This window comes from Capsicum annuum, chromosome 8 (assembly GCF_002878395.1).
Source record: "Capsicum annuum cultivar UCD-10X-F1 chromosome 8, UCD10Xv1.1, whole genome shotgun sequence".
Taxonomy (NCBI): domain Eukaryota; kingdom Viridiplantae; phylum Streptophyta; class Magnoliopsida; order Solanales; family Solanaceae; genus Capsicum; species Capsicum annuum.
Window position 1 is genome coordinate 160,957,511 of NC_061118.1, and position 13,057 is coordinate 160,970,567.

Below are 13,057 nucleotides of genomic sequence, written 5' to 3' on the forward strand. Positions count from 1 at the left end.
ATTATTGTTACGAGGGCAATGCGTTTATCTAAATTTATAGTTTGAGACACTTAGTATATATATATTAAATTGTAATATGTATATATGTAAAACTCTTTTAAGATATCAAGAAATATTAAATTTGAATGTATAATCCAGAAACATTAGATTTGGATCTACAATCTAATTGTATAATGAGTACAATCTTACAAAATTTTAAAAATTGAATTCGTTCAATATAAATTATTTATTCGCCTCTAATTGTTATGATACTTTATGTTACTGCCAAAGGATGTGGGCAACTCTTTCCTTAATTATAGATCACCGGTTCAAGTTTTCCTTTATGTTATTCATAAAATTATGTTATGATTTTAATTTTTTCTTTACTTTTGGAATATAAGTTCTATTTAATACTCTTGAATTGAATTTATCGTCTAATTTACTTGTTTTTAAGTAAAATTGAAGAGCAGCAATTGGTTTTTTTTCTTAGGATATTTAGTAAGGCTAGGTTCCGGCTCTCCGAAAGCAGAGTATACGGGAGCTGAACCAACAAGAGATATTACGTTCTACCCTCTGCTTCGAGCCCGGTCGAGAGTGAGCTTCCCGATTGCCTCTATTTATTTTGATATTTTAATATTAAATAATTTATTTAAAAAAAAATCATAATTTATTTATGTGATTTTTTTGGTAACCCCGCAAAGCGCGGGTCTATTTTACTAGTTATGAATATATCTTTCTTTAACTGTATATAAAATGGGAAAATGTTCAGATACACCTCTAAAGTTTGTGATTTGTTTTATGTATGCCCTTTATTAACTTACTGACTCATGCGCAGAGGCGGAGGCAGGATTTTAATTAAGGAGGTTCAATATTTGAAGAAAATCTAGTCGAAGAGGGTTCAATCCCTATTATAAATATATTAAAAAAAAAAATTAATCAAATATAAATGATATTTTTCTATCAAAGAGGGTTTGGATGAACCTCTATCTCCGCCATGCTCATGCGATCTCCATATTCAAATACAGTTATATTCTTACGCCAAGTAGATAAATAATGCATAATTTTTATAATAAATTGCAATAATTAGTACCAAGGATTGCTTCCATACCTTCTTTTAAGGTTATAACAATAATAATAATTTTTTAATTTTTTTTCAAAAAACTAATCAGGCAAAAATTCACTTAGCTTTCCTCTCTCATGGTCTCAGTAGGTTAGGCTAACGTGCGCTGACCGAGTTTATCAAAATAAGTTTTAACAATTTTTTTTATTTTTTTAATCAGTCGTACAACTTATAGCCCCTGATATTGTTTATATTGATGATGAGTGATTGCACATATTTTGTAGTATACAATAATTTCGATTATTTAAGATTTCAGTTTTAGAAGAAAAAACACATTTTTCACTTCCCTCCATGAGGTGCAGATGATGCTAAACTGAGGGTCGATTTCTAGTAATTTAGAAGGTTAATGTTAGTTTCCTTTTAATTCACAAACCGAAACATTAAAATCAATCATAATAATTATACTTTAAGATTTTAATTATTATTTTTATATTTTAAGTTTGAGTCTGACCTTGTGAAACTAGTATATATAGAGAGAGACTTATGTATGTAAAGAGGATCATAAGTCTTCTGATGTGCAGGTTATACGCATCTGTTCAAGGTTTGTACCCGAAGATTTGGGACCAACAGACTTCTCGTTGGTAAATATTTCGATTAACCAGAAAAGCGCATCAATTCATGACTAGCTATGTGAACATTCATTATACACCATTACGATTCATAATATTTCAATTTATCTATGTGAACATTCATTATACTCCCATTACGATCCATAGTATTTCAATATATCAAACACCTTATGTATATATACATTCTAATGGCTATATACCTTTCTCGCTCTCACATATTTGAAGTTTCCGTTTGCGTCAACAACAACAAATCACTTAATTATTACTATTTTGTTTCCTTTTTCATTTACATGTTAAATGATACTTATAAAATAAGAGAGTGATTGAGTTAGTGGATCAAATATATTCCATAGGGTAAAGTCAGAAATTGATTTATCTTGTCAACAAACCTTTTCAATCGAGCTTATTATATTACACCAAACTTAATACGATTTATATCTTCTTCTCTCAGTTTTATGAGCTATTCTACGTAAAGAAATTTATTCTTGCGCACTTACAAGATAGTAATTGTGGGTTTTTCTGGGTCCAAAAAAAAAAAAAAAAGTAACCTTTTGTTTATGGTAAAAAGCAGGATTTTTCTACAATAACATCGGCCACATGTTAGGCTGCCAATCAGGAAGAAAAAGAATTATTTTAATAATAAAGACTCAGTCCCCATAACGGCAAGGGGGCGCGGACCGTCCATGCCGCCTTAGCACATATAAATTCATCGATTAGTCAAAGCATTACGTTATTTTTTATTTTATTTTTAATTTCTGTTCGATATGGCTAAACTACATACAAATTTGCACCGAAAAATTTCATTGTTGGAAAAAGAATACGCTCCTCCAACAAAATGCAATTCTATTCCCAGCAAAACCTAAACTCTAATTTTTTGATTAAGGACGAAATAGTGTACTTGACACTCCACAGCAATTGTTACGTTTATATGCATGGTGCAACTATGAACACATACTCCACGTTAAAACTTTCTACTTCAAAACAACAAGACTTCACACAGGTGTTACCAAATGGTTTCTTTCTCTCCTTTTCTTATCTACAAGAAAGGGAAACGACTTGTACACTTCATATTACAGTAGGAATGAAAAGGTCAATACATATGTGGGAAGAAAACGTAACATATCTTATCTGCTGTATTGTAGAAATTACACATTCAAAAATATGACAAACTAAAATACTTTAAGGTCATGTCAAACATATAAACATTTATAGTTACCCCACTAAGCTATATCCTTGGAATATGAACGAAGGACATATTGCATCATCCTGTCGAGTTCTGTTACGGGGAAGTGATCAAGAAATTCATTTCGAGTCAACCCTTTTGGTCATCCACATAAATACTAGACTTAGTCATTTTGTCACAGGATTCAAACTTGTGACCTAAGACACAGATTCCTCCACCTTTATCAACATCGGTGACACCAGCAAGCTACATCCTACAGTGAAAAAAAAGGACAGACCGCACTAAAGCTCTCGCTATACGCAGGGTCGGAAAAAAACCCTACCATAAGAGTGTATTGTACGCAATCTTATCTTGCATTTCTGCTGAAAGCTATTTTTAAAATTTGAACCCGTCACCTCTCGATCACTTGATTGCAACTTTATTATTTACTCGAAGGCTCCCCTTGTATGACCCCCCTTGAGTAGTGGAAGGAATATCTGTTAAAGGATCTCAACTTGATAATGTATTGTGTGTGTTTGGTGGCTTAAAAAACACTAACTTGATGCATGCAATTGTTGTCTGGTCAATTTCTTAATAACCAACATTACGTCCAAATTTACATAACTTCGCTTTTAATTCGTGTAGCACAAGTAAAAATAAATAAATAAAGGCAACCCGTTAGCAATAAAGCTCCCTCTATATATGAAATTCAAACAAAGATCGAACCACAAAAATCTATTATACGTTGTCTTACTCTGCATTTCTATAAGAGGATATTTCTACGGCTTGAGGAAGTCACAAAATTAAAACAGTTAGATGATCAATAACATATGCAATTCAAATTAACCAGCTTCCAGTACTTTGATTTTATTAATTTGCTATGTCAGAAAGTTTGAATTCAATCTGCAAACTTTAACAGGAACATTCTAGAACACACGAGAATCTCCCCCATTGAGTACTCCCGCGAAACCCAGCGAAACAAAAGCACATATCAACATTCAGGTTCCTTTGATACTCCGATAAGATCGAATATTTCAGGACTATATTTGAGATAAAATTTACACTGTATTTAATTTACAGTAAAAACTTATCGCGGTATAAATTTTATCACAGATTTAATCATAAGAACAACTTGAGATTATTTCATTTCATCTCCCAGATGAGATAAATTAGTTGGCGCACCAAACAAGGATGATAACTCTACATACAAATTAAACTACATCAGAAATATCTACAATAACGTTTATTGATATCGTTATATTTAATATACACGAAATAATTTACATTTTTTTCCCCTTAAAATTGTTCTTTTGATGGCAAACTATATAGTAATATGAAGTATTTAGTTTCTGGACTTAAACTTGCGATGTTTATTCTTAAGCATCAAAGGTTTTGTAACCTGATAAAGTGCAGCAACGGATCGGAACTTCCTTTTCTTCTTCGGAGAAGCTTCTTCAAAAGTCTCTTCCATATTCACGGCAGTCGATGATGATACCTCCGCCGTGTCGCCGACGCTTTCTTCTTCTCCGTGGAAGTCTCTTTCTCCGATGATGAGTACTCTAGAACTGTCGCCGGCGTTATGGCAAATGTCACGGCTGCTATCGGAATCGCCGCTGAGCTGAATAAGCTGTAAGGCGGCGTTCATCTCCGGCTCCGTTAGCTTTTCCGGCTCCGTTTGGATTCCTCTATTTTTCACCGCTGATGATTTCTTCATTTTTATTATGGTAAGTCGGTGTTTGGTTTTGCGGGGAATTGAAGGGTAAAGAATTTAATGGTGGGTGGGGCTATATTTGTATTCCTCAGATGGGGGGTGGGGTAACGACGAAAATATCTTTGAATTTCTCTCTTTATTTTTAATTAATTTAATATAATTAATCAAACATTACTACGCAAGTACGTATATTTTTTTAAGGCTTGTTTAACTAATTAAGTAATTGCTAGTTTAAGGGTTGTTTGGTTTGAGAACAAGTTATACCGGTATTAGTTATATTGAAATAAGTTATGCTGGGATAAGTTATACTGAGATTAGTTATGATGAATTATTTTTTATTGAATATTTGGTTTGTTGTATTCAAAGTAATATGCATAGTATAATTTCTAGGAATAAATTGATTGATTACCAAAATACCCTCCATCTTATTTAATTTTATATATATATATATATTTAAGTTTTAAATATTCATTCTTAAAAATTTTTATTATTTTTTAGAGAAATTAACATATATAAATAAACATAATTTATATATTTTACAACCATTTTGAACGGTAAACTATTCAAATTTATTTATTTATGAATATATTATACGTTAATTAAACATAATTTATGTGTGTGAGAATATATTACGTTATATGTTATGTTATATATAATTAAATTATATATAATTAAACATAATTAACGTATATACATTCATAATATATTCATAATATTATACGTTACGGAATTACGTTATATGTTACGTAATATATTATATTCATAATTAATGAATACATTATACATTAATTAAACATAATTTATGAATATATAATTTATATATATTTATGAATATATTATACGTTATTCATAATATATATTTATGTTCATAATATGTTATATTGTTCATAATACCCATTATACGTTCAAAACATAATTATCATACAGTTTAACAATTTACATTAATTATTATTATATATATTTATATAATTTATTTATGAATATATTATACGTTAATTAAACATAATTTATTATTTATGGATATATATATATATATATAAAATATATATATATATATATATATATATATGTGTGTGTGTGTGTGAGAGAGAGAGAGATGAAAATAATAGAGTTTGAGGGTATTTTTGTCCTTTCGTACATTTATCTAGTGGAATTGTTATCCCACCAATTGAGTGGATAACTTATCCCGGGACTATTTATTAGTCCCGGGATAAGTTATCCCAAATATTGCCAACAAAACATGCAATAGAAAATTTTATCCCCGGATTATTTGCTTCAACACCTCAAACCAAATGACCCTTTAGAGATTTTTTGAGGGATAACGTTGTAATTTACGCAATTCTTTTGGTCTCCCTTTTTATTTATTTTTTTCCGTGTTTTTTTTTTTTTTTTTTGGTTATGATTTTGTCATACCTTTTGCTCTACGTAAAGTTTAAACCATAAGCTATTTGAACAAAAGCAAGAGTTTGAAATGCAAGACCAAGGTGGAAACACTTTATTACGTGTTTTGCGCAATTAGTGTTAATCGTGTAAGATAACTTTTTCTAAAAATTACACAAATAATATTACAAAAAATTTCAAACTCCCTAAACATATTATAAAAATTCCAACATATACAAAGAATGTTATGTATATTAATATGTATATTAATAGGGAGAGAGAGTAAAATAATTAAAAAAATGGGAGAGAGTATAATTAATTCTAAAAGGGTTGATATTTATGTTATTTATACGAACTTTTTATCTCAAAAGAAAAAAAAAAAAGCTGTCAATCTTATAATTTTGGATCTATTTGTGTGCGGGGTGAAAAAATATCTTACATAATTAGTGTTAATTGTGTGAGACATCTAATGAAATATTTTATCAAGGTGCGATTGGTTTACAAGTAGTTGCTACTATTAATTAACAACGTCACAACTCTATTGAAGCAAACTCATTAGTGTAGATCATCAGCTAAAATAACGTGTAACAGACAAATGGATTTTGTTGGATTTGTTCATAGGTAGTAATAGTGCCAACTTATGAGGACTTTAGGCTTCACATCACATGAGGCATTTTTTATGGTCTTTTATGGTTTTCTTCACGTCACATGAGTGCTTAGCGTGTGTAAACAATGCTAAGTTATTATTTTCAATAGGAAGGTGTTGGAGTTAATTTGTGCACAACTCAACTATTATGTTTAATACTTGTTCTCTCTCACCAACATTAATATTGTACGAGTTAAAATCAATCAAGAATTGACAAATAAGAAGTCAATTAATATTTTTATTTGTGCTCCAATTGAATCTTGATCTCCCATTATTAAACTCATTTAGTTGACCACTAAAGTACCGGCGTATGCTAAGTTTCTACTTGAATAACTTGATGAATTTAAAAGCACTAATATCCTAAGCTTCGGGAAACAATATGGTCCTGTTCTTATAGTTAGGACTTAGAATAGGATAGGATGGTCCATAAATAGTGTGTGTTTTGGGGACTTTAACATAAATTTGGCATAAACATTAGATAACTATTGAGTTTTTCGTCATGCTCAATACTTTCTTCCAAGTAACAAATTCCATCAATGTTTATAAGTGGTAATAAACTTATAACCCAGAACAAACGAGCATTGCTTGGCGAGAATGATATTGATCTTCATTATAAATACGGAAAATAAAGATCACAACAACACGATCCATTACTTACAAACTTCCCATCACATCAATGTACACTAGAAGGTCTTAGTCTGTTGATCATACACATTCCGTCCCTTGAATCTCGATACTGAACCCAGAAAACTCGTATACCCACCCAGAAGGATTTGGAAGTATATGTCTTTGTTATTCTTAGGCATTAATGAGATGTCTGACCCTAGGATCCTGACTGTGTATTAACCAATGGAATTCCTTGGCATCGGGGCTCTTCCTCGACCCAGTCATGTCTTCACCTGCAGGGTTTGAAAATGGTGTCTTGTTAACATTGATAAGATGCAAGTGCCATATTTCACAGGACATTAAAGTTAACACGACATCATGCCCAACAAAAACCTAAGAACAGAAATACACTATGTAAACAAAGGAATGCATCCAAAAATCCAGCCGTTCTTAGATAATCAGACAAAACTTCCTGTACGGCAACTGCTGACGTCCATCAAGTGCATTGTATTCAGCAGATGTGCATAACATTATTGCAGAATCATAAAATAAGGTAGTAGTAAACAACACTAGTGGTTGACAGAGATAAATTTACATGGAGGAGCATGGTCATTGAGGATTCATGTAGCCAAACAACTTGTTTGGAACTGAGATTTAGTTGTTGGTGTTCAAAAAACAATGAAGGTTGTATAAGACTTGTTCAATTTTGTTTTTGGGGACTTCATGAAACCCTTATCAATTAAGAACTTTGTGCGGCAAACACTCATCAACATTAGCACTTGGGGTAAACAAAACACACAACTACTTTTTTGTTCAACCAGTTGAAACTAATTTTTTGACTAAAAATTTATTTGCCCACATCTCGCGACCTTAGATAGGGGGTGTGGAGAACGCGTATTAGAGTAGAAGGTTACTTGGGTAGGAGTGTTGTCGTGCACCATAGTATGTTAGCTTAGGGTTTAGCCGTAGATATCAATCATTGTTGTTGTTTATTGTGTTTTGATTATCGCACTATTTGGTGGTTGATTATTGTTTTTCGATAGATTTTACACTGTTCTTTTGTTAGTTGTCATATTACCTTTACTGTTTTCCCCTTCTCTGTACCTGGATTTGCTACACTTGAGGCGAGGGTCTTCCGGAAACAACCTCTCTACTTCCCCAAGGTAGTGGTAAGTTCTGGGTACACTTTACCCTCCCCAGACCTCACTTGTGGGAATTTACTGGGTATGTTGTTGTTGCTGCTATATCCTCGCATAATTAGTTTCAACTGGTTGATCATAAAGTTATGGGCAAATATCCCAACTCAGACCTTCAGAAAGGACTCCTTCCATTTGTTACTACATTTTTAGTCGGCGAGAACATTTGAATGGCATTCCAACGTGCGGAGAAAGTTTGTACCAAATCCTTAGTAGGGAGAAAAAAACAACCAAATACCTACAAAGAGACTTACATAGCCCCAGCTTGTGAAGAAAGTATTCTGTGACCAGTCAACTTTTGAAGATCTTGTCTAAACTGGAAAAGCAGTAAAGAGAACCTGAAAGAAACATATATTGAAACAAAAACACAATCAAGACGGCAGGTACTGCAGAACACTATGCTTCTCTAAATAAATGGAGGAAATATAGCAGAGTCGGCATGAAATTCAAGAAGCAACAACATTATTCAGAAAAATGTGACCAACTATTTTCCAACAAATTGACATGTGACAAGTCTGAAGCAACCAAATAAGCAGGCTTTAGAATCCAAGTTACAGGTAGGAGTCAGGTTAAAAAGGTTGAATAACTTGAACAATGATGTGTCAATAATGCCTCTTCCGGAACAAGAAGATGAAGGTGAAGAGGCCAACACCGATATAAGAACCAAAACAATCAAAAAGAAAAAAGAAATGTGAAGAAATACAAAGCAATCACATTTGACAAAGTTGGTGTAACCATTTACTCTAGATTACATGGATGGCTGGGATAGCCGACAGGAGATAACTCACCAAGAAGCAGAAAATTAAAGATAAAATTGAAATCCATCTTTCAGTTGATATTTAACTGACATTGTATCAAAGAGGGGAAGGAGGGTTTATATGACCTGTCAGAACCCAAATTAATACGCTGTGTAACTATGACCAACAGAAGATACTATGATCAACCTTATAAGATGGTTACCCTATTGCTGTTGCTACTTTTCAAAGAGAGGAAACGGCACAGGCCCTGGAAAGTAATGGGAGTGACACATGACATCTTACCATAATATTTAAAAAGGGAAATGATGAAGAAAGAGTTCAAGTGCATTTTGAACTCCATAAAGTTGGTCAATGTGAATCTTTAAGGATCTGAGTGATTTTAGACAGTTGTTTCATTCATTTTGGAATGTCAGCTGACTGCTTAATGAGTTAATGACTGGAGCAAATCAATTCGATGATATGGTCTGTAGTACTTCCAATTATTTAGGAATATTTCCACCAGCAATATCAATTGGTTTGACAGGTTATGAATTACTCAAAAAAATTGGCAGACGGTTAAGCTTACCTACATCGAGGCAACGACCGGAATTATAAAAGGTGCCAATGTGTTTGATGTACGGGACAACTCCTAGCGGCTGTTACCAAAACGGTTGCTGGACACAGTCAAATTGAGAAACAGAAGAACAAAGTCAGTACTTGCATATTCTAGTTGAAACTCGAACAATCAAAACAAACATTCTAGTTGAAATTCTGTAAAAACTTGAAGATGAACAAAATGACATGCAAGTTCTCAGCAGCTTTAAGAGTCTTCTTAAGAAAACCCTATCATCTGCAGAACTTTAATATTTAAGCGTAAATTCGTTCCCAGATTCCTTCACATCGCTCATAAAAATGTATAAAGATTGACAAAGTAGAATAAAAGTTGCTCACAAGATTTTCAACAACAAAACATTTTTTTACATCGTACATTTAATTTCCCACTTCAGTTTCTTCTCACTTAACAAACTCTTCGAATTTCCCTCCAGGTTCCAGGCTCCATTATTACACTATTCCATGGTGTCTTATATGATTCTCATAGACAGTTACCCTTTTTAAAAACTTAAAAAGAGGCAGCATTAGTTTCATGTACAATCCTTAAGTTTCCCATAGTTATCCTTCACAAATGCTGTCAAAATAATGGAAACCTATCAGATGGCACAGTAGACAGTCATCACACAAAGAAACTTATCATAAGACTCCTGAAAAAGGTAAGCAGAAGGCATCTTCTTCTTTTTCTTTTATTTGTTTCTTTGGCCAGTTTTCTTCACTCAAAGCGAAAGAGTTTTAAGTAACATATAGCCAGAAAAAAGTTGAGGGAAATGTAATGTTTCTCATATTAATGATGAGTTGACATTAAATCTGGTGAATAGGAAGCTTATGCAACTCAAAACTTTTTTGATAAAGGGTTATGGAACTAAAGTTCTTAGAAATGCAGCACTTACAAGTTTGTAAACTAAAGGGTTCGTTCCTGTTAATTCCACAAATGAAAACTATGACTTATCAAAAGAGGAAAAAAACTACCAGATTAGGCATGAAAAAGAGAAACAAAGTGGAGCTTCTTACCTTACAGAAACGACGATGACCATGCTTCTTGAGCTTGGTGTAAATATGCTGAAGCAATCTTCCTCGAGTTCTGAAGCACTTGAAAGGAACAACATTCCGCATGTTCCTTCAGAATGCCAAAGGAACCAGATAATTTTTTAACTAAACAGCCACTGGGATATCCAAACATGTCTTGAATGGTACAGATTGTTTTGAAGATGATAAATCCGGTTTCAAGTCCTTTGATGAAGCGAGCCTTACTTTATAAGCTTCCTTCGCCATCCCAGCTTTTAGAAGGCATGATGTCAAACAACTTACTGTGATATCATCGGGGACACAACCCAATGACAGCATCTTATCAAAAATGGCCGTAGCTTCAAACATTCTTCCTTTCATGCAATGCCCAAGAATGAGAATGGTGAAGGTGATTTTATCATGGCAACACCCTTTGCTCTCCATTTCTGCTGCGATAACATTTGCTTCGTTCAGGTTACCAGCCTTGCAAAATCCATCAAGCACAGGGTTGTATACAAATGGTTGGGGGACAATATCATCCCTCAATTTCAATTGCCTCAACAATTCTCGAGCTTCATTTAGCCTATTCTCCTTGCTCAAAGCATTGATAAGAACGGAAAAAGTATATAAGTTTGGAGACAAATGTCTGCTGTTCATTTCATCCCATAGCTTTACGCCCTGGTCTAACTCTCCAGTCCGACAATAACCGTCAATGAGAGAAGTGAAGGTAACAACATCAGGATGGTAACCAACAGCACACATCCTCCCGTACATTTTTATAGCGGAAAACATGTCTCCTGTCTTGCCAAAACCATTAATAAGAATGTTAAAAGTAACCAGATTTGGATTAATACCATAAGTAATCATTTCATCCATCATATTAATAGCCTCGTCCATCCTACCCAACTTGCAATAACCAGAGATAACAGAGGTATACGTCACGACATCAGGTGACAATCCATCTTGTAGCTCAAGATTCCTTAACAAACCTTGTGCCCTGTCCACTTGACCAACAGCACACAGCCCATTTATAAGTGTGTTATACGTTACAATATCAGGGAAACAACCAAAACTTCCCATGTCATTGAAAAACTCAAATGCTTTATCAACTCCTCCAACTCGACAAAGCCCGCGAATCACTGTGTTAAAACTACAGGTATCCGGAAACAATCTCTCTGACCTCAAAACATAATCTTTAAAAAAATCAACAGCTTCATCTACCCTACGCCGCTTCATTAGCAAACTCAAAAGACTATTATATACAAAAGGCCTAACAACACTACCCTCCTCCCTAACTAACTCAGCTTGATGCATCAAAATCTCTTTCGCAAACTCGAATTTCCCCGCATTTGCAAGTCCTAATACTACACTTTCCAAAATCGAATTTTCTAATACAAACCCATCAGCTTTCATATACTTAAACACTAACGCCGCGTTATCATGAAACCCCATTTGACAAAGTGACCTCAAAAGCAAATTAAAACTCCCAATACAATGAACAAGATTCAAACTAATCCTAGTACATTGGAAAAAACGAAATGCCAACCCGGGGTTATTCAAATTGTTGTTAATATGATGAATAACGGTGAAAGCAATATGCGGATCCAAATGCTGACGGAAATAATCAGAACTGAACAATAAATCAAGATTTTGAGAATGGTGAAAACATAGGAGACATACAATTTTAGTAAACCAAACGGATTGAGGTCCGTGAGATATTGATGGATAATAAGAAGATTGAGCATGTAAACGAGCAATGAAGAAAATATTGGACGCCCTTTGAACCCACAAGGGCATTATCTCCGGTCTCCGATCGTAGGGTTTTAACTCGATAGTCTTAGATATAGTAGCTGATTTCTAGTCATTCCATTTTTAGTGTAGTGATGAAAGGAGAGCTATTAGGGCTTAGGGTTTTGGAAATGAGTGATTAGCGGCGCAGGGAGGAGGGAGGAGGCGGCCGGAAAGATGGTCACCTCAACTTGTTTGGATGGTAGCGTCGTCAATGTTGGAGAGGGGCTTTAACGTTAAATGCAGATACTACTGTACTAGTAGTGTTATTTTGTATTTTCTCATTTTCCTTTCTCTTTACTCCCTTTGTGAAAAATAATTTCCTATGTCTCATTTGCAATTTAAATAGATTTTCTATGTTTGTTTACGCATTTTTTATATTAATTCTTTATTAGTATAATTTGTATAATAGTACTAACATAATTGAATTTAACAAACTATATTGGATTTTTATTAGTTTCTTGAGAAAAAAAGTAACAAAATTAAAAATTACCTACTCTACTAAATTTACAATAGTAGTATACTTAGCGGTTTCGCCATAGAAAT

At 33.4% G+C, this 13,057-nt stretch overlaps 1 protein-coding gene across 2 annotated transcripts; it reads right to left on the bottom strand.

Moving 5' to 3' along the window:
* Nucleotides 1–7,152: 7,152 nt before the first annotated feature.
* Nucleotides 7,153–12,809, bottom strand: LOC107839992 (pentatricopeptide repeat-containing protein At2g06000). 2 transcript variants are annotated; one of them, XM_016683673.2, is made up of 4 exons: nucleotides 10,730–12,809; nucleotides 9,693–9,780; nucleotides 8,624–8,707; nucleotides 7,153–7,466 (listed from the first exon to the last, which is right to left on the bottom strand). In XM_016683673.2, exon 1 carries the CDS (start codon nucleotides 12,518–12,520, stop codon nucleotides 10,871–10,873), a length of 1,650 nt encoding a protein of 549 aa, XP_016539159.1. In that variant the 5' UTR covers nucleotides 12,521–12,809; the 3' UTR covers nucleotides 7,153–7,466; nucleotides 8,624–8,707; nucleotides 9,693–9,780; nucleotides 10,730–10,870. The 2 variants fall into 2 exon arrangements, with proteins under 2 accessions (XP_016539159.1, XP_016539160.1); XM_016683674.2 differs by lacking the exon at nucleotides 9,693–9,780.
* Between the last annotated feature and the right edge of the window lie 248 nt (nucleotides 12,810–13,057).